Source organism: Diabrotica virgifera, chromosome 4 (assembly GCF_917563875.1).
Source record: "Diabrotica virgifera virgifera chromosome 4, PGI_DIABVI_V3a".
In the NCBI taxonomy this organism is placed as follows: domain Eukaryota; kingdom Metazoa; phylum Arthropoda; class Insecta; order Coleoptera; family Chrysomelidae; genus Diabrotica; species Diabrotica virgifera.
The window spans coordinates 223210409-223234171 of record NC_065446.1 but is presented as its reverse complement, the minus strand read 5'-3'; the positions used below and the strand labels follow the sequence as shown (position 1 = coordinate 223234171).

At 33.3% G+C, this 23763-nt stretch overlaps 1 protein-coding gene across 1 annotated transcript; it reads left to right on the top strand.

The window, feature by feature from the left end:
- The first annotated feature begins 223 nt into the window (after positions 1–223).
- On the top strand, positions 224–22269 carry LOC114331687 (uncharacterized). The gene is made up of 2 exons (XM_028281305.2): positions 224–724; positions 22171–22269. The coding sequence occupies exon 1, from the start codon at positions 259–261 to the stop codon at positions 682–684; it is 426 nt and encodes a 141-aa protein (XP_028137106.2). The 5' UTR covers positions 224–258; the 3' UTR covers positions 685–724; positions 22171–22269.
- Positions 22270–23763: the final 1494 nt, after the last annotated feature.

The window sequence follows — 23763 nt, the reverse complement described above, 5'->3', positions numbered from 1 at the left end:
AAAAGATGGAGAGATAGCTGGCAGTCTACCTCTCAAGAAATATTTCAACGTCGGAATTAACAGATCGACAGATCCACAACAATTATAAGAAGAAGAAGAAAAATATTATTGAAGTCGCTTCAAATACTCAATAATTTATTAAACCGTCTACGCCACGGCCGTATCTTTTCCTTATCTTATCTTTCCTTATCTTGATAAAACGATAGAATGATTTGAACTATTAAAGAAACAACTCAATGTTGGCAGCAAAAGTTTATCATGAGTCGTTTAGTAATTCAGTCGTTACTGCTTGTTCTCTTGCTTCAATCAATTTTGGCATATCGCTATGCTAAAAGAGAAGCATTGAGAGGAAGATACGAAAGTTTACGCGAACCTCTTGTTGCTTGGGACAATAGAGATGCACGTTTAGACAAGAGAAATGCTGACAACCGGGCATGGATATATGACGATGAACGTTTGGACAAGAGAAATGCTGACAACCGGGCATGGATATATGACGATGAACGTTTGGACAAGAGAAATGCTGATTACCGTGGATTTGGATATGACGACGAGCTTTTAAGCGAGCGAGAAGCTTTTGTACCGAAGAAGCGAGTATCATGGAACATAAAAAAAAGGAGTATGGAAAAATCTAGCCTAGTTCCATCTGGATTTTGGGTAGACCACGACGAACGTGTTGCGTAAATATCTAACTTTAAAAACGTATGCCCTTAAACTAAAAATTGTAAGTACATAATTTTTTATTATTCATTCACTGAGCAGTAAAATTTCTAGGGATTATTAGTACATTCTTTCACGGTTTTTGCTGTCAATTTTAAAGAACCGCTTGGATTGACATGAAATTTGACATACATATAGCTAATATATCAAAAAAAAAAGTGATATGGTGCCGATGTGTGCTTTTGCCCTGGGTGTGAGTTTCTCCACATCTCGGGGGTTAAAAAATATTGTCCAAGGTAAGTCCCGAAATGGATAAACTGACTAATTTGAAGAAACTTTTGTTCTAGAGTTTTTTCACCAAATCAATAGTTTTCGATTTATTTGCAAGTGAATATGTTCATTTTTCAACAAAATAGCCGCGTTTTTAGACGGTTTTTCGCAAATAACTCAAAATGTAAGCATTTTGTCGAAAAAAATGTTCTTAGCAAAACTATAGCCTGTAAAAAAACCGATGTATATATTAAGTGTGTGTACCTAGCAAAAGCAGAGTTATAGCTAATGAAAAATACTGTAACGTGACTATTGTAATTACTTATAATTACAATAAAACTAGCAGTTCGTATTTATATACGACTTTATTATTTATTTATACAAGTTTACTTTACAAACTTTAGCTTAAGACTAAACTCTATTCACAAAAAATTTGCCTTATATATCCTAGTCGTTATTCTCGATCATTCCGGGCTAAGCCAGCTCTCCGACTATCGTGTGACCTTCCAACAACCGCGCATCGGTTCCACGTATAGCGTGCTTTGATCTAGACTTTTCTCGGCTTACGCCTTGCGGCTGGTGACTCATTGTTTTGCTACATTGCTCCCCTCTTAAGATCTGAGCGTCCCGATCAGCAACTCTAGATGAAGGCCCAGGATGGCGGAATCTACACGACTCTCCAGCTTTGCATACACCCTTCAAGAAGAAATAACAGTCTACTGTCTTTGAAGGATCCGACATCTTCGGGTTCATGCAACACACAGTAATTCGTACGCCAGTTTCTCTGAAGACCACTTCAAGCATGCTTCTCACAATCTTCCAATCCAGATTTTCTACTGCATGGCCTATTTTTGGTAAAGCCAAATCTTTGATGTCATAATTACACACGATTTTCTTCAAATTACTTAGAGCACGCCATATGTTCTCATAGCTTGGCGTGTCCGTATAAGACTTCCTGGTCACCATATACAGCAAAGATCGAGGACCATCTTCCAATCGCAGTACTCTTCCAATTTTAGGCTGCTGATTTCTTAACTCGTCCAGGCGGCCGAACTTTCTATTGAATACGGACGAGATTCCTTTAGTCATCTCGAGGTCTTGGGCAACACAGTGGGCTAGAGAGACGTTTTCTGGAACACCAAACAGATCTTGCTGAACTTCTGTGGTCACGCCGAATCTAGCACTCTTTCTTTCTGCGTAATTTGACATAAATTCCTTAAAACTTGGCTGTGCGGCATCTTTCATTTCCTGTTGGAGGACTCGGGCTTCTTCTGTTTCATTGGAGCCAGCATATGGTGCAAGACGATTTATGTGAATAACTTTTGGTTTACCGTTTGGCAACTTCTTAATTCTGTATATTACGTCATTTATTTTCTTCTTAACTTCATACGGACCTTCCCATTGTCTTTGCAGTTTAGGACACAGGCCTCGACGACGTTGTGGATTATAAAGCCAGACAAGATCACCTACTTCGAAGCTTTCATTCTTGCAGCGAGAATCATATTGATCTTTCATTCTGTCACTGGCTATCTGGATGTGTTGTCGGGCAAGTTCATGAATGTTGTTCATTCGTAACTTCAGGCGGTCTACGTATTCTTCGCCTGCAACATATTCCTCGGAAGGTCTACAGCCAAACTCTAGGTCGCAGGGCAAACGAACTTCACGACCCAACATCAGGCAGGTTGGTGTTTGACCTGTAGTTTCATTCACGGCCGAGCGGTAGGCCATCAGGAATAAATGAATGTGTTGGTCCCAATCTCGCTGATGTTCAGATACAACTTTGGACAAGTGTTTACCCATCGTTCGGTTCATCCTCTCGACCATTCCATCTGATTGAGGATGCAGGGGTGTTGTTCTGGTCTTATTGGCACCAATCAATTTACAAACGTTTTGGAAAAGAGCTGACTCAAAGTTTCGCCCTTGGTCGGAGTGGATCTCCAAGGGAACACCAAATCGGCTGAAGAATTCTTTAACAAGTACCTCTGCAACGGTAGCAGCTTCTTGATTCGGTAATGCATAGGCCTCGGTCCATTTCGTAAAATAGTCCATGGCTACCAGAATGTATTTATTTCCAGCATCGGTTTCTGGAAATGGACCTGCAATGTCGATTGCTACTCTTTCCATAGGACTTCCAACATTGTACTGTCTCATGGGTGCTCTCTTTTTACCAACTGGACCATTACCGGATGCACACAGTTCACATTTCTGGCACCATTTTCTTACATCATCTTTACAGTTCACCCAATAGAACCGTTCTCGAACCTTTTGCAGAGTCTTCGTAATACCAAAGTGTCCACCTGATGTACCGTCATGCAACTGACGCAATACTTCTGACACTTTACTTTTAGGTACAATCAACTGAAGCTTAGATTCTGTACCATCATCGTTCTCAAAGGTTCTGTACAAAAGATCATCTTTTAGTATCAGGCAATTCCATTGGCTCCAGTAGGCCTTGACTTCCGGACTACATGCACTAATGTTTTGCCAACTAGGTCTCTCACCTCGACGCATCCAATCCAATACTCTTTTTATACATGGATCATCTTCTTGGGCGTGTTGTAACTGTTGGGGCTGCCATTGTTCATTAACTACGGTAGTTCGTCTCACAGGGCAACGCTGTTCCTCTACTCTAAGCCGGTGATTACAACTTTCACCGCATGGCCGTATCGAGGAAGCATCTATATTTGAACGAACTCTTCCAGCCCTCTTCACGCGTCTCTTCGGCATCGTGTCACGAATCACCCTCCGTACCATTTCCACCAAACGTTCATCTTTTCTCTTATCGCCTTTTTCCATGGCTATTACTCCATTGTTTCGTGAAGCTTGGCTAGCTGCTTCGTGTTCCAAGGCAATAGCAAGTGCTTCATCTAAAACTTTCGGTCTTGCTAGTCGTAAAGCTTTCTGTATTTCACTATCTTTCAGCCCATTGACGAAGGTGTCTACCGCAATTTCTTCTAAAACGCTCTCTGGCACCTCTGGATAAGCCAACCGCACCACACGAGCCACATCTGCTTCAAATTCTTGCAGATTCTCACTTGCTCGTTGACTTCTACTTCGCAGTTGTGCTTTGTATACTTGTTGTAGATGGGCATCTCCATAGCGTTTTTCTAGACGAGTGAACAAGGTCTGGTAACAATTTTCTTGACCCTTAGGAATTGATCTTAATATATCTGCAGCATCACCTCGCAAAGCAGCAGTCAAGGAAACAGCCTTTTCCTGTTCGGTCCAATGATTGGCGGTCGCAATAGCTTCAAATTGTCTAAGATATGTGGACCAAGAGGACTTTCCATCGAATGGTGGTAATTTGAATCTCATATTATGCGACGTTTCGTCTCTCGGTAGTTCATCTTTCACTACCGGATCTAACGTTGCTGCATTAACTGATGGTTGTACTTTTGTATCGGTTATCATGCTCTCTAGTTGTTTGATCTTTTCTTCTACGGTCTCTACACTTTTCTGCATCTTATCGAATGTTCTAGAAACTTCTTCAAATTTCTCGTCATTCTGTCTACAAACGTCTTTAATTACTTGAGAAACACTTTCAAATTTCTCGTCGCTTTTTCTACTAACTTCTTCAAGTTTCTCGTTGTTCTTTATAGAAGTTTCATCGATCTTTTGAGAAATGGTTTCGAATTTCTCATTATTTATCTTAGAAATATCATCGATCGTTTGAGAAAGACTTAGACTTATCTTAGACGTTTCATCGATCTTTTGAGAAACACTTTCAAATTTCGATAAGATCGCTTGTTCTGCTGATTGGAAGTGGAACGTCTTTGGGTCATCTCCATTCTTCTTGAGGACTTCCTCGAGTCGTGATTGTAGGACTATCTTGAGCCCACTGCTGTCCACGTCCCGTTCCTCTAGCTGTTCACGGAGCTGTTTTACTGTAAGTTCTTGTAGCAACATCTTTGGTCGGCACACACGTACTTTCCAAAAGTCTTTTAAAAGTCTTTCCGAATACCGAACAATCAACGCACTTTAACTATTCCCGACGAATAGAGTTCAAAAGTCTTTTAAAGTCTCTCTGTAATTCACTTATTTATATCGCACTAAGTTAACCGAACACCGACACCAACTGTAACGTGACTATTGCAATTACTTATAATTACAATAAAACTAGCAGTTCGTATTTATATACGACTTTATTATTTATTTATACAAGTTTACTTTACAAACTTTAGCTTAAGACTAAACTCTATTCACAAAAATTATGCCTTATATATCCTAGTCGTTATTCTCGATCATTCCGGGCTAAGCCAGCTCTCCGACTATCGTGTGACCTTCCAACAACCGCGCATCGGTTCCACGTATAGCGTGCTTTGATCTAGACTTTTCTCGGCTTACGCCTTGCGGCTGGTGACTCATTGTTTTGCTACAATACGTTCATATTCGAAAAATTCCAAATAGAATAATACAATGTGAAATATCCAAATAATGGAGCATTCCTGGGGAAAAAACATTACAACTTTTTTAAAATGTTCAAAAAAGCTTTATTACTGTTTTTATAAAAAAAAATTCTAGCATTAAATGTAAGCAAGTTACGCTCAAAATAAATTTGGTCCCTTTTGTTTGGAAAAAAAATCAGGAAGATCACCCCCCAATTAGCAACTTAAATTAAATTAATCGTTTCCTATTCACAAGTTAATTTAATTATGTTGTGTTTATATGTTCTGTAAGTTTCATCGATTCAAAGTGCTTATTTTTGAAAAAATTTGGTTTTAAAATAAGATTTTTAAAAAATTTAATTTTGAAAAAATGCTTTTTTTTAAAATAACTTAAAAATTGTTAGAGATATCAAAAATCTTAAACAATAAAAAAACGTCGGCTTTACTTTTCTGAATATTTTGTATTTTTTTGTTTTTCTGTAAGACAAAAATTCGCTGATTCTAAATTTGCATACACTCGTCATAAAAGTGACTCGTTCAAGACTTTTTAACTACAGTTTTTTCAAAAATAAGGACTTTGAACCGATGAAACTTACAGATCATATGGTCAATACACACGCGAGTAAAAAACGTGTGAAGTGGTAACAATTAATTTCATTTGAAATGCTAATTAGGGGGTGATTTTCCCGATTTCTTACCAAAAAAAGGGACCAACCTTATTTTGACCGTAACTTATTTATTTTGATGCTAATTTTTTTTTAAACAAAAATAAGCATTTCTTAAACACTTCAAAAAAATTTAAAATGAGTTTTCCCCAACAAAGTTCTTCGTTTTTGATTATGGCACGTTAAAATATTCGATTTGGAATTTGACCAATATGAACCCATTTTTCATTAGCTCTAACTGCTGCTTTTAGGTATAGTGACCTAGTATATACACCGTGTTTTTCACTTTTTAACGTGCTATATGTTTGGTGAGAATTTTTTTTCGACTCAATACTTACTTTTTGAGTTATTTGCGAAAAACCGTCTGAAAACGTGGTTATTTTGTAGAAAAATTAACATATTCACTCGCAAATAATCTGAAAAGTCTTAACTTGGTGAAAAAACTTTATAGAACAAAAGTTGCTTAGAATTAGTCATTTTATCCATTTCTGGACTTATTTCAAACATACATTTTTCCCCCAAAGGGGGTGAAACTAACCCTCAGGGAAAAAGCACACATCGGCACAATCACTTTTTGTCTTTTACTTGTTAGCTATGTGTATGCCAAATTTCTTGTAATCCAGGCGGTTCTTTAAAATTTAGGGTTTTTGCAATATTTTACCTTTAAAGAACGTACTATATAGGGTGAGGCAGACAAAGGGCCTATTAGAAATATCTCGAGAACTAAAGGTAACTGAATTATGAAAATTGGAATAATGGGATTTTGAAGACTGATCTATTTAATGAAAATATTTTCATCTACTTGGTACCCCCTGTTATACCGGAAGTTCCTTATAACTTCGTTTTTTTAAATGGGACACCCTGTATATTTTGACATTTTTGGATTCCCCTCGATTTCTTCTTTCTTAAAATATAATGTTTTGTAACATTATACAGGGTAGATTAAAATATAATTACGTTTTCTTATTAATTTCGTAGCAATATTCACACCCTGTAGGATTGTAGTAGCTTGACATAGTAAACTCTGTTTATGTTCAAATGATTTTCAATATAGTCTAGTATTGTTAGCAATTATTAGTATAGCTAAATTTTTAATTTTAGTATACAGGGTCGGTCTAAACTCGGAATGAGTATTTTCTGAGTTTTCTTAAATAGAACAACCTATATTTTAGTATTGTAATGAAATGATATTTCATGGTACTTTTTTATTTCTTAAGCATTCCCTATACCTAATTGCTTTAATTTGTGCTTAATTGTTAATCGCACCAACAATCTTAACTTCGATGGTATTTTGACAGTTCAACCATTATTGGCAATTTTAAGTATCAGTCTAGATTAATATGTACTTATTTCCAAAAAATTATTTGTGATTGAATATTTTCACGGCCAACCTAATAGAACTTCACATATTTTGTGTTGCAATTAATGTTTTGCTTTAATCACCAATAACTCACAAATTAAAGCAGTTAGGTATAGGGAGTGCTTAAGAAATTAAAATGTACCATAAAACAACATTTCATTACAATACTAAAATACAGGGTGTTCCATTTAAGAAAACTCAGAAAATACTCATTCCCTGTTTCGACCAACCCTGTACACTAAAACGAAAAATTTAGCTATACTAATAATTGTTAACAATAGAAGACTATATTAAAAATCATTGGAAGATAAATAGAGTTTATTATGTCAAACTACTACAAGCTTACAGGGTGTGAATGTTGCTACGAAATTAATAAGAAAACGTAATTATCTTTTAACCTACCCTGTATAATATTACAAAACCTTATATTTAGAGAAAGAAGAAATCGAGGAGAACCCAAAAATGTAAAAACATACAGGGTGTCCCATTAAAAAAAACGAAGTTACAATCAACTTCCGGTATAACCGGAAGTAGCAAAGAGACCAAAATATTTTCATTAAATAGCTCACATCTCAAAACCCCTGTATAACAATTTTCATGATTTTCTTACCTTTAGTTCTCGAGATATTTCTAATAGGCCCTTTATCTGCCTCACCCTGTATAGCTAACACCATGGCGTTCAAAGTCCTATTCTTGGGTGAGGTGGATTATTCCTCTATCATTTATAGCTTGCTGTGTGTCTTTGGTGCAGTTGGGACTCTTTTAGATTTCTTCCTGCCTTTGCACTGAACTTTCCAGTCTTTCTCATTCATTGCTCTGACGTCTTCTTCTACATCATCCAGCCACCTTATTCTGAGCTTTCCTCTACACCTGGGCCATAATGGTGTCCAGTAAGTTATTCCTCCTAACGTATTTGATTGTGGGCGTCTCTGTATATGTCCTATCCATTCTAAGCGAAGAGACTTTAGGCATCTGACTATATTTTCTCTCTTTAATTCTTCTTTAATTTCGGAATTTGTTTTCATTGTTATTTATCCCACTTTTGTAACATTGTGGCCCAGTATTGTCCTCATTATTTTTCTTACAAATTTCAGAAGAATATCTGCTTGACTCTCGTTCATCGTCGTTGCTTCCATCCCATTTGTAACAACAGGTCTTATTAAGGTCTTATATAGGCTCATTTTTGTTCTCTTACTTAGATTCTTGCTTCTTAGATAACACAGGCTAACAAACAAAAATGTTTTAAAAAACTTTTCTTCTAAATTTATGTGAATCCAATGTATTTTTTGGCGCTAAAAATGAATTTGAGATTAGATTTTACTTGATTTATATTATACTTGATATTAGATTAAGATTTAATTGTTGGCTTATTATACATTATAATAATTTGAAAAAGACAAAATACAGAAATACATTAAGGTACTAGTACACTTTAGAATACCAAAAATTAGCATTTTTTCAAGATTTTTTTTCTCAGAAACTTCATTAAAAATGAACATAAAACTTTTTGCATATTAATATCTATTTCAAAGAGTACAAAAAATATATATTTTTTTATGCGGACTGATGGCGGACAGTTAATCTCAGGATTGGGATCTCTGAAACAAAAAAATCGTACGGCATTTGAAAAAGGAAGATTTATTACGTGACAATTTACCACCACTAATGAAAAATTCCGCACAAGAAAGATTTTACGGAAATTTGAAAAATTTTTGTGAAAAAATCGCCCGTTTTTCTTCAGTTTTTCATGGTTAAAAAATATTTATCTTTTAATTTTTGGTTAAATTGTGGTAAATTGTCACGTAAGAAACCTTCCTTTTTCAAATGCCGTACGATTTTTTTGGTTCAGGTATCTCAGTCCTTTGTGCCCTCTACAATATTAGTGAACGTGCATAAATAAAAAAAGATATATTTTTTGTACTCTCTAAGAGTTAGAGATTAATATGTAAAAAGTTTTATGTTCATTTGTAATAAAGTTTCTGAGAAAAAAATTCTTGAAAAAAATGATTATTGTTAGTCCTGTAAAGTGTACTAGTACCTTAAAATGATATATTATTAGAATAAATCCTTATATCTAATTCTTATTTTGTAATATTATAGGTCTCTGCAATCATTTCAGGTGTCAATGCGCTTGTATTTTCTTTCTCTTTTTTATGTAAAACTTCTGAAGTAGCTTTTTCTCCTATGCGAGGCGCTCTTTTGTTCCTGATGAAGTGACCAACAGTAATCACTAGAGAGCGGAATATATGCAAAGTGCATATAGATGCATATGTTGCATATTTTCAGACAACAAACACAACATTGCATGTTTAAGCTAAACACGATTTATTTTGCATATTTTAAAAATAAATTATATAAAAGTTTAAAATTTTCCTCTCTTAGTTGGAATTTTATAACTTCGATATGAACGAGCTCGTTATTTATCTATCTATCGCTCATCTGGACTTTCCCATTACTACCTGAACTTAACAATTATGGGTGTTCCCAGAAAAATATTATTCTATTAGCGTAGCAAGTCACAGGTACCTGCCTGCTTTTAAGGGTCTAATAATTATTTTGTCAGTTTCCGGCCAACATTTGTTTAAAGTAAACGTTGTATCGTATTTAGTGTTTTTGAAGTGATTGGTATATATTAAATTTAAATATGTCTACCATTCAAAACAATGCTTGGATAAAGTGTTTTCCCGAGTTAAAGCTAAGTGGAGACAAAGTATTTTGCAAGGCCTGTTCCAAAATCGTAAGTTACATTCATTTTCACATTTCATTTTTTAAACGAGGAACTGACAAACAAAAGCATCATGTCCCACAAAGAAATTTTTCTGGAGAAAGAGTGTTTTTATTCGACAAATTCGCTTTTACTTCTATAAAGACGGACATAGAAAGAAGCATCAAAATACAAAAATCCATCATCAAATTGTAGGCAATTCCGCTTTTGTTCTTCAGCTTAAGGAACGTACTTTGTTCTTTAAGTAACGTACAAATTGCTAAAGAACTTATGGACATAAAAGTTAATTTTAGTTTTTTACCAGATCTAATAAAGTCATTAGAACAAAGGAATTTACAATTAAGTGATTCGGTTAATCTTGTTAACACTTTTTCTGCTCATTGTCAACAAATTCCCGGATATACAGGGATTACCATTAGAAATAAATTAAAAAATGTTTTAGAAAAAAATGAGGGCTTCGATTGTTTGAGGAAAGTTGTACGTATTTTTGAAGGCAACTGTTCTGAAGATCTTACGACTTAATATATTGTTTTATTTTTGAGTATTTTTAATATGCATTTGAATATTTAGACAAATTTAGAAAAAATACCTGCATATTTGTAGTAAAAGTAATGCATATATATGCGCATATTTTGGTAATGTTGTGTTGCATATATTCCGCTCTCTAGTAATCACCCATCACATTGGTATTCCAACGTCCCTGGTATCGTTTCTCCATCACCTTAATATATCCTAGTGGAATCGTTTGCCTTGTTCTTCACTGACATTACCCAGATTTTCAGGGAAAAAGTCAAGATGGTTATGCAAAAGGCGAATTTTGAGGCTCATTTGACACGCCAAATCTTAAATCTTATCTAATATCTTAAAAAAATTATCTAATAAATTAGTTAATATAAGGTCGTAGTTAGGGTCTTTCACATTACCTTAAAACTTGGTTAAAACTTTTTTGAATGCAATACAAGCTTCTTTTTCCTTAGTAGTCATCTTGATTTCAAAGGTAATTATGCAATTTTAAATGTTTAATTTTGAAAAATGGTGAGTGATACAGCATTTTTAATATGCTTTTCGGAGTCAACACACTAAAATATATAAGATAAAGGTAATCTTATCAAACAAAAAATTTTTTCATCGTGGGCCTGTGTAATCAATCATTCCGTAATTTATTATTTTCCCTTTTAGAATAATACTTTCCTCTCTGTTCTCCGGTTTCCCTATTGCTGGTCTTAAGTAGCTAAGGTAGATACAGTTTCAAATTTACGGTTCTGTGGTATTAGTCCGTTCTTTAACGGTAAAATATTGCAAATCCTCTAAATTTTAAAGAACCGCTTGGATTGACATGAAATTTGGCATACACATAGCTAACAAGTCAAGGAAAAAAAGTGATATTGTGCCGATATGTGCTTTTGCCCTGGGGGTGGTTTTCACCCCCTTTTGGGGGTGAAAAAATATTCGTCCAAAGAAAGTCAGGAAATGGATAAATTGGCTAATTTTAAGTAACTTTTGTTCTATAGAGTTTTTTCACTAAGTCAATACTTTTCGAGTTATTTGGCAGTGAATATGTTCATTTTTTCAACAAAATAACCACGCTTTTAGACGGTTTTTCGCAAATAACTCAAATAGTAAGAATTTTGTCGAAAAAACATTCTTAACAAAAATATAGCCTGTAAAATATTTAAAAAAATGGTGTATATATCACGTCTCTACACCTAGTGGAAGCAGAGTTATAGCTAATGAAAAATAGGTTTATGTTCGTCAAATTCCAAATGGAATATTTTAACGTGAAATAACCAAAAATGAAGCACATTTCGGGGAAAACTCATTACAACTTATTTAAAGTGTTAAAAAAAAACTTCATTTTTTTTTATAAAAAAAATTTCTAGCATCAGAATTAAACAAGTTACGCTCAAAATAAAGTTAGTCCCTTTTGGTTTTGGTAAAAGAATCGAGAAAATCACCCCCTAATTTGTATCTTAAATGAACTTAATCGTTACGACTTCACAAGTTTCTTTACTCATGTATATATTGTTTATATGATCTGTAAGTTTCATCGGTTCAAAGTCCTTATTATTGAATGGGTTGTAGTTAAAAAGGGTTGAACGAGTCACTGATCACGAATTTATGCAAATTTAGAAACACCAAATCTTAATCAATTTTTGTCTAACAGAAAAACAAAAAAATACATGATATTCAGAAAAGCAAATCTGACTTTTTTTCTTTTTCGAGATTTTTGGTATTTATAACAATTTTTAAGTTATTTTGAAAAAAGCATATTTTTCAAAATTTATATTTTTAAAAATTGTATTTTGAAACCAAATTTTTTCAAAAATAATCACTTTGAATCGATGAGACTTACAGATCATATAAACACAACATAAGCAAAATAATTTGTGGAGCGGTAACGATTAATTTCATTTAAGTTGCTAATTAGGGGGTGGTCTTCCCGATTTTTTTTTTGCAAAAACAAAAGGGACCAATTTTATTTTGAGCGTAACTTGCTTAAATTTAATGCTAGAAACTTTTTGTAAAAACAGAAATAAAGATTTTTTTAAACAATTTAAAAAAGTTTTAATGGGTTTTCCCCAAAAAGTGCTTAATTTTTTGGATATTTCACGTCGAAATATTCTACTTGAAATTTGGTGAATATGAATCTATTTTTCATTGGCTATAACTCTGGTTCTACGAGATCCAGAGACCAAATACGTACACCATTTTTTTTCTTTTTTATAGGCTATATTTTTGCTAAGAACGTTTTTTTCTACCAAATACTTACTTTTTGAGTTATTTGCAAAAATCGTCTAAAAATGTGGTTATTTTGTTGAAAAATGAACATATTCACTCGCAAATAACTCGAAAAGTGTTGACTTAGCGAAAAAGCTCTATAGAACAAAAGTTACTTAAAATTAGTCAGTTTACCCATTTCCGGACTTATTTTGGACATATAATTTTTCACCCTCAAGAGGGGGTGAAAGTCACCCCAGGGCAAAAGCACACATCGGCAAAATATCACTTTTTTTCTTTGATATGTAAGCTATACGTATGCCAAATTTCATGTCAATCCAAGCCGTTCTTTAAAATTTAGAGCAAAAACCGTGAAAGAATGGACTAGATGATTCTGAGTAGTTGTTGTGTCGTCCTTTCCTATCGTCATGTATTTTGTTTTGTGCCGGTTTAGCTCTAGGCCTATTTTCTTAGCTTCCTTATCTAATTTTTCAACTGCTTTACAAATGTCATCTTTTAATTCGATATAATAACTAGATTATCTGCATATGCTACTAGTTGAAGTTGACCTGTAATAATGTTTTTCTACGAGCGTGCAAAAATGTCTACTTTCGCGCACGTGTTTTAGTTTAGAAAGTTTCACTTTTCCGCACACGTTTTACTTTTCCCCACGCGTTTTATTTTTCCGCACGCGTTTTACTTTTCCGCACGCGTTTTACTTTTCCGCACGCGTGTAGATATTTTAATATGGCCTTAAAATAATTACAATACATGCAATATACTAATATTTAGATATTATTTACTATTTATTTCAAACGTATCTTATTGTGTTCCTGTTTTAATCAAATTAAAGCGACAATTCGATGAAATAAAATTATTTTGACATAATATTCGAAAGTCAAATCGGTAGACAATAACAGTCGTTTTAAATCATCGTCATGGAAACCAAGATCGTCGTCATGCTAACTAATTATATTGAAAATTTGGTTTTGACAACCTTGTCAAATAATTAATTTGTGTATGTATTTTCATATTAATTAAATTAAATGATTAAGATTTGGTCATTTTTTAAAGGCTCATAGAAAAAATATTGTTCCTAACTCTTGCAGAAAGTCTCTTTTCCGCACTCGACTGCTTGCCGAACTCCCGCTTCGCGTCGTTCGGCAAACTGCAGTCGCGTGCGGAAAAGTATGACTTTCTGCACTTGTTAGGAAAATAACTATATTGTTTGAAAAATTTGTCCTCCTTATACCCCAGGCTGTGGGTGAAAAAACGTGATATAATTCAGGAATTTTTGAAACCTATCAGGTGTTGTAAAGGACGATCCCAGGAATAACTTATACTAAAATGTAACCAAAAATATTGTGCGCTTTTTTTTTAATTGCGATTTTCATTTGTTAAATTTGCTATTTCTATTGATTTTTAATTTTGTATCTTAGGATATTGATTTTAGAGAAAAACTTTTTAATAGAAAGTTATAGTAAATTAAAAAACCTACAATTTGAGCTATGGTAAGTTTAATTTCGTTAATTGGTTATTGCAAAACAGTATGCGAAATATCAAAAATGGCCGTTTTTTACAATTGCATTATTTATTGTACAAATAATTTTTTTTTATTTTTTAAAGCTTTAAAATGAAGATCTTCCAATTCCAAATATAAAAAAAAATTGTAAAGCCAGATTAACGAATTTGTTGCTTAGATATTATAAATTGTTTATCCCAAGAGGTCAAATGTCGAAGGCTATAACTTTTTGAAAAAAAATCGTAGAAAGTTGGTGAAACATCCAATCTCCTTCTAAAAAGTTATATTTTCATATTCTGATGCAAATAAATGCTTAAATCATTTTTAAATCTCTAATTTTTGGATTTGAAAATAAGGGGGCAAATTTCGTTAAAAACGTTTAGAGCTGAAGCGGCCCTGTACGTTCTATGAGTTTTTAACTTACATATTATTGTTGCTGAAGATGAAACGAAGATTTATATAAAAATTAAAAAAACTTCTACGACCAACTGAAGCCAAGATAATTTTTGGGTTTGAAAATAAGGGGGCAAATTTCGTTATAAACATTTAGAGCTGAAGCGGCCCTGTATATCCTATGAGTTTCTAACTTACAGATTATTTTTGCTCAAGACGAAACGAAGATTTATAAAAAATATAAAATTGTCACAACCAACTGGAGCCGAGATAATTGTTTTTTTTTTGTTCTTAAATCATTGTGCGTTTATTTATAACAATTAAGAAATTATTTTACAGTCATTGACTAAAGAAAGACTTATATTATTTTAAAATGAAAATTATTATAAAATATAATTACATTTAATTATTAAAAATTATTTTTTAAATCGGTGCTTTTGCAAGCGGCCGAATTTTGAAAATCGCCCGGCTCGCTTCAAATCCGCGCGCTCGGAAAATTTTTACGTAACTTGTATTAAATTTTGACAGAAAACAATTTAATAATATTACCATTATAATATACAGTCTATTTACCACTGTATTTGTTTTTCTTGTTAAACTTTTATATCTGAAATCCAAAAAGAATAGTCACTACAAGAAGAAAAAGTTTTATATTGTATATTATAGTAAGAAGTAACATTATTATTATTATATTTATATAAAAATGAAAAAATTAAAAATATAGTTATACATTTCATATATATGTATCATTTTTGTATTATATTATTTCTTCAGAAATGAAATTTCACATATAAAAGTTTATCAAGAAAAACAAATACAGTGGTAAATAGACTGTATATTATAATGGTAATATTATTAAATTGTTTTCTGTCAAAATTTAATACAAGTTACGTAAAAATTTTCCGACCGCGCGGATTTGAAGCGAGTCGGGCGATTTGCAAAATTCGGCCGCTCGCAAAAGCACCGAATTTAAAAATAATTTTTAATAATTAAGTGTAATTATATTTTATAATAATTTTTATTTTAAGTTAATATAAGTCTTTCTTTAGTCAATGACTCTAAAATAATTTCTTAATTGTTATAAATAAAGGCACTACGACTTAAGAAAAAAAAAATAATTATCTCGGCTTCAGTTAGTTGCAGAAAATTTTTATTTTTTATAAATCTTCGTTTTGTCCCCAGCAACAATAAACTGTAAGTTAGAAACTCATAGGATGTAGAGGGCCGCTTCAGCTCTAAATGTTTATAACGAAATTTGCCCCCTTATTTTCAAACCCAAAAATTATCTCGGCTTCAGTTGGTCGTAGAATTTTTTTATTTTTTTATAAATCTTTGTTCTATCTTCAGCAACAATAATCTGTAAGTTAAAAACTCATAGGATGTACAGGGCCGCTTCAGCTCTAAATGTTTATAACGAAATTTGCCCCCTTATTTTCAAACCCAAAAATTAAAGATTTAAAAATGTTTTACGCATTTATTTACATCAGAATATGAAAATATAACTCTTTAGAAGAGATTAGATGTTTCACTAACTCTCTACGATTTTTTTTCAAAAAGTTATAGCCTTCGACATTTGACCTCTTGGGATAAACAGTTTATAATATCTAAGCAACAAATTCGTTAATCTGGCTTTATAATTTTTTTTATGTTTGGAATTGAAAGATCTTCATTTGAAAGCTTTAAAAAGTAAAAAAAAATATTTGTACAATAAATAATGCAATTGAAAAAACGGCCATTTTGGACCTTTCGCAGGCTGTTTTGCAATAACCAATGAACCAAATTAAACTTACCGTAAAATCATTAAAAATTGCAAATTTAACAAATGAAAATCGCAATAAAAAAAAGGGCACAATATTTTTGGTTACATTTTAGTAGAACTTATTCCTGGCATCGTCCTTTACAACACCTGATAGGTTTAAAAAATTCCTGAATTATATCCTGAAATCGACCTATTTTTCACCCACAGCCTGGGGTATTATTATTACTTAAAGGATCAGGTGAAATAGTATCTGTGACAGATAGTCACCTTTTTAAACGCCTTTATTTACATTGATCTGCTCAGAAGTGGTTCCGTTAAAACTGATCTTTGCTGTGGTGTTCCTGAGTCTCACTGTTAGCATATATCTTTTTTTTTGCTGTAATTCCAAGATTCTGTTGTTCTTCTATTATTTTCGTCCGATTGATTGTGTCAAAACTCTTTTAAAACCTATGAAAATTAGATGCATTTCTCTGTTGTATTCTCTCGATTTTTGGATTATTTGTTTCGCTGTATGTATGGAATTAAATTGTCGATCTTCCTGGTCTGAACCCGTTCTGGTATTCTTCGAATATTATACACAAACGTATTTTATTTATTATTTTCACAATCTATTTTATATAATATTTTATATAAAGACTAAGTTTTCAATCTAGTGGCATATAAAACAACATAATGTTACTCTACATCCCACCAGATTGAAAACAAGTGCTAGGGGTGCTTGCATCACTATATGATTGGATTAGAATACGATGCGGCTGTATTTTCGTTTTGCAACGAAATTGAAAATGGTTATTCATTTTTGATTTTTTTATTTACATGTTTACTCTCATTGGAGCAGTGGCGGCTTTTCTTTATGTGCTGCTGAGCTGCAGAACTACCAAACAACCATAGCAAATCTTAATTATTAAAGAATAATTATTATAGTTTTATTTCAAATCTGCCATATTATCATATTAAACATCAACTGTTAATAATAATTCACCAACAACGATGATTAATATTATTTTTTTTACGTATTTACTCCTCTAGTGAAACCGTATAATTTTTTTACGTATTTGGTGCTCCAGTGAAGCAATCTTTTTACGTATTTGCTGCTCCAGTGAAGCCGCGTCGATAACAACCGAAACACTGGCAGCGGTAAAATGCATTTATTAGGCAAACGGCGATCTTAGCCGATGTGCTTCGGCAATCGGCTGATTAACGGCCTCGGAAATGTGTTTGCGAGCTGCAATTCACGACAGTTATTCGTGACCGTTGCATCTGTGCCGTGTTTAGAAATTCTTAGGTTACAATTTTGTTTAATTTGTTTTGTTCGAGCGTGTTTAAAACAATGGAGTTTCAATTTAAATTAGGTGTAAATAAATTTCAAAAACTTCACTATCAACAACAGTTGATTATAAAAGAACGTGGCCGTCCTATGCCTGATCTTAATATTGAAGTGTCCGGTAAAAGCCGTGGAAAAACATATACGCGTAAATTTAATAAAGACATGTATCTACGAAATCAGTGGATTTGTGGATGTTCCGAAAAAAATGCTTTTTTCTGTTTTCCGTGTGCATTATTCGGCGCAGATAAAGAGGAAAAATTGTGGCGCGAGACAGGAGTGCGGGATCTAGTGCATTTAAGTGAAAAAATAAAGAAGCATGAAAACACGCAAACTCATATGAACAATGAAATGCGATTTGCATTATTTGGGAAACTTAATATACAGGCCCAACTTGACTCTGCTTATTGGATAAATATACAAAAACACAATGAAGAGGTGACGAAAAACAGGTATGTTTTGTCAAAAATAATTGACTGTATAAAATTCTGTGGGGCTTTTGAGCTCGCCTTACGAGGACACGATGAATCTGAAACATCAGATAACCCTGGAATTTTTCGTGGTTTAGTGAATTTTTCTGCTGAACTTGATAAAACACTTGAACACCTTACAAATGCGACAATTTTCAAAGGTACCTCAAAAACAATACAAAATGATATTTTGGATTGCATGCTAGAAGTATACGCTGAGGAGATTTTAAACGAAATCAATGAAGCCCCATTTTTAGCAGTGATAGCTGATGAGACAACGGATGTTTCTATGAAATTTCAAATGGTCATTGTTTTTCGTTATGTAAAAAACGGTGCTCCAGTTGAAAGGTTTTGGACTTTTTTGCTTCCAGAAAAACATGATGCTGAAACCTTAGCTAACACAATTTTGAATGTTTTAGACCCAATATTAAAGAATAACAAAAATAAGCTCATTGCACAAAGTTATGACGGAGCAGCTGTTATGAGTGGGGTACATGGCGGAGTGCAAACAATAATTAAGAGAAAATATGAAACTGCTCATTTTGTGCACTGTTACGCCCATCAATTGAATCTAATAATGTCAAGAGCATGTTCTATTAATTCCCAAGTACGCGTATTTTTTGGAGATTTACATGATATACCTGGATTTTTTAGTCATTCACCTCAAAGAATAGCTGTCTTAAATCAAATAGTTGGAAAAAATATTCCTCGTTCAATCCCTACACGCTGGAATTTCAATATTCGTACAGTAAATGTCGTTTACGAATATAGAGACTTTATTATTGAGTGTATGGAGCAACTAGAAGAAGAGTCAAATGCTATTACTTCCAAGGAAGCAAGAGGACTTAGACGTATTCTGGAAGATCAAAATTTTACTTTCTGGCTGACTGTTTTTCATTATATTATGCCACATGTTGACGTTTTGTACAATAATCTTCAAAAAAAGAACATGGACCCAACCGAAGCACAGAAAGCTATACATGTTTTTGAGCAAAGTATTAACAATGTCCGAAATAAAATAGACCCTATCATACATCAAGCTTCAAATTTAAATGCGGCGCCTAGTGTCCAAAAAAGGAAACGCCCAAATAACAGCCAACAGGATCACCGTATTGCCTGTCTAGAAGTTTGTGATGTTATTATAAACAATGCAAAAGAACGGTTTGCATATACAAATCATCTAGTTGCCGCAACACTTTTATCTTCAGAACATTTCGAAAAATATAATAATAAGTTTCCTGAAAATGAATTGGATTTAACTTGTACAGCTTATAACTTCTTTGATAAAAACCGTTTGCGAACAGAACTGTCAGTTTTGTATTCCAATATCGAGTGTAGAACATTAAAAGGTGCAGTGCCTTTACTAAAATTTATAATTTCTAATAATTTAGAGGACACATTAACAGAAACCAAAAAGTTGATACAAATTCTGGTGACTACGCCAATGACCACAGCAGAAGCTGAACGTAGTTTTTCAACTTTAAAACGGATCAAAACATTTTTGAGAAATTCAATGCGCGAAGACAGATTAACAGCCCTTTCCACACTCTCGATAGAAAAAAAGTTCATCGCTTCAATACCGAACTTTAACGATAAAGTAATCGAAAAGTTTGCGACAAAAAAGGACCGGCGTATTAATTTCCAATTTAGAAAAATGCAATAAATGTAAGTTAATCAGATTTTTATAGCATGTCGTTATTAGTTACTATTAATTAGTATTAAAGCTAATTTTATTGTTTTTGTTTTCGTATGTTATTCTATTTCTATTATTTTATATTGGCCGTGGTTCATGCAGCACACCCTATAGCAGATGTCACGAGCCGCCACTGCATTGGAGTACGAAGGGAAACATTCTTGTTGGAACTTTACCGCGCTGAACAGATGGGATGTGAATTATAATTTGTAAAATTCCCTCATCTTCCTTAGTCTCAGCATCCGTTATGGCTTGTAAATTGTAGAAGCCTCGGAGGCGTAACCAGAAAAGTTTCCCATTGTTTTCAGTCTCGTGGGATGTAGAGTAATATTATGCTGTTTTATATGCCATTAGATTGAAAACTTAGTCTTTTGCTAGCAGTTGCCGCTAGGGCATCTATGCTATCTCGTTCGTTGCAATCCGTGACTGCACGCCGGGGTTTGTTTTGGTTGGATCAGAGAGAGCAGCATATGCGTCTCCTGATGAGAGACTAATAAGTTTCGAAACCGGTAGGGGTGCTTGCAGCACTCTCTGATTGGACTAGTATATGATGCGGCTGTATTTTCGTTTTGCAACGAAATTGAAAATGGTTATTCATTTTTGATTTTAGTTTAATATTTTATATGTTTCTTTTTCATATTTTATTTTTATTGCTTCCTTTATTTCTCTAGATTTACTATGCATATATTTTTGTTGGTATTTTCTTCTCCTTAGTTGTTACCATGATGCAGGTATTCTGATACTATGAAACTATTAGCTGAGTTTTCCAATATTCCTTCCGTTCTCTCTATGTTCTGCTATTCTAGAGCATTCTGAAAATAGAGAATAGTAGCAACGACATGGTCCGTGTATATGGTGTGGGAGATCTGTGACCTATTTTGCCTTCTACGTTTCCCTGGATCGTAAGTTTTTTAGGCCATTTTTTCGAAGCAAGTGTCCAAAAGTGCCTACTCTTTATTCTGATATTTGTGACTGAAATATTTTCTTCATATTGATCTCTTATAGGATAGATTTATTTCTTCAAGTCACCCATACTACTCGCAGCAGTAGATCTTAAATACATCTATAATATTTTTATCTTTCTCTATACTTCTTACCACTCTCATTTTTATATCGATTTTATTTCATGGCTTTTCCAGAATTTCTGTCAATTTGTTAATTTTTCCATAGAGCTTTTTGTAATTGAATTAAATTAAGAAAATTGCTCTATAGTACGCCTAGAATATACATGTTTTTAACGTAAACCGATTTTAAACTTTTAAATTCAATTTTCTTCAATCCAGTTTTTCATTGAGATTTTGCTATTTTTGGTATTTTTTACACAAATGCCGATCGTTTTTATTATTATGATTAATGTTATGATTATCTTGAAGATATCATATTTTGTATCTAGAAAGAGGACTGATATTAAAAGCAATAGTTTGAAGATTGTCAACCTATTGTTTATAACTTCGTTGCAAATGCCTATATCTACTCCTCGCAATTCAACTTATTTTTATTTTTAAACAAGCTTTCTGTCACGACATTTCGAATTCCGTTTTCCTAATTTAATTTAATCTAGAAGTTGTCATACGTTACATAGGTATGTTCCATTCTTATACGAAATTCTGGTGTATTATAATTATTCTGGTTCTTATTGCAACTGCAATTTTTTAATGAACAATTTCATTTTTGCTAAACTATTTGACAATTTGTCACCGGCTTCCAAAAAATCTAATCTACTCTAAAAGAGCTTTTACGTCATCAACCTATTTAATTATTAGTGGATAACTACTTATCTAAAAATTTCAGTTGAAAATTAAAGATTTTGTTGGGAAAATCCAGATCTTCCCAGAAAAATTTTCGTCAAAGGAAATTGAAAAAAAATACAGAATGTGCAGAATTAAATTACGTTGAATTTTTATTTAGCTGTCTTTGGTTTAAAGTTGAAATCTTCGGAGTTACAGAGAAATAATTGAAAAAAAAACTTGATTTCGTAGCGCTAATTTGTTTATAAACAAAATAGCGCAACACTTTCTGCGGACTTTTTCATAACTATATTTCTAATACATGCACTAAGACTCGATTCCAGCAATAAAATAGCTGGTAAATAACTTTTCCCAAAAATGGCCTTTTTTCGATTATCTATCCAGACTACCTGAAGTCAACATTATAGGCAACTAAATTTATTATGTATTTTTATTATGTGTTATACATTTTAATTATAAATTTTCTTTTTTTTTTCAGGTTTCTGGAAATTTCCGAAAATTTAGACGAAAATATTAGGCAGTAAACGTACTTTTGTTGTGTATCTAAAAATATAAAAATACTTGGCTTATTTTCGAATATTGTTTTTTGTTTTCCCTACAAAACTTATTATAAATTTTGATATCTAAGAACGTAGGCGTAAAATTTGACTCAAGTGCTTTTTAGATGCATTCATTTTTTTTTCGAATTCTGAGAAAACTAATAAATATTTTTGAAAAATTTAAACGAAGAAAGGAAAGGCTAGGTACATCATTACTGTGGGCCGAAAGTCCCTTAGAATAAACAAAAAGTCTCTTTTGACTGAGATATTTGAAATTAAAAATCACACGTAATTTTCCCTTTTTTTTTCTTCCCTGTAACATATTACAATAAAAATTATAGAAGCTTCCAAGGATTTTCAGCCTTCGGTAATAACGTAATATTTCATTCTGAATTTAACTTTTTCAAAAATACTTAACAGTTTGATCAGGATTCGAAAAAAATATATGTATTTAAAAAAAAATTGCAGCCAAATTTTGCGCCTACCCACTTAAATATAAAAAATGAGTAACATTTTTTAGTATTTACTGATTGTACACTCAAAACTCTACGAGAGTCAAACATTTAGACCAACACAACTCTAGACTACCAAATAAGAACATTAACTCCTCACTAAAGCAGGAACCCACACCTACATATATTATGTAGAGTCCCAAAAATGCACAGATAATGTGCTGTAGGCAATAGCGATCAACAAACTAAACCATATTCAACGGATAGCTTGCTTAAGTATAACAGGTTTTATGAAAACAACATAACTCCTGCAATTGAGAATGAAGTTGCTCATTGGCAACACCCCCTTAGACATAATATGTCAAAGAGGTAACGCTGATGACGATGATGAGATTGCGCTCAGCGGGTGCAAACCTTGATGTAGGAATGGGACAATTGAGATGTCGTTTCTGGCGAGGTGAGCTGGAGGTACTGCCCATGGATGCGATTCAATTAAACCTACTTTTGTCTTCGACAAACCCTACAGAATCGAAACCAGACAACATAGGGAGTTAAACGTGGCAAATGCATATTGTATCTACACCGATGGCTCCAAAATGAAAGAACGATCAGGATGCGGGATATACTCCAGATCACTGAACCTTAGTATAAAAGGGGGTATGGGCAAAAATGCCAGAGTAGATCAGATTGCACTGACTGGTATCTCCATAGCCACAAAAGAGATAACCCGGAAAGGTATAGCCGGTAAAACCATAATAATCTACACAGAGAGCAGGCAAGCCCTACTAACCTTGAACAGACTACGTGTTATATCAGGGCTAGTAATGGAGTGTCATGAGTCACTAGCCCAAGCACTGGATGGTAACAAAATTATCCTGAGGTGGTTTAAAGGACACAACAGAAATAAAAGCAACCGCATTGCTGACCAGCTAGCTAGGAAGGCAGCAGCCCTAAGACTCTTAGAACATGGTGATCTTTTTGGCTGGTCAACTTCAACAATCGCGGAAATTGCCAAATGTCACTCCCACACGCAAACCTTGAAAAGATTAGAAGAAGGGTCAGGATGTAGATTTGCCAAGG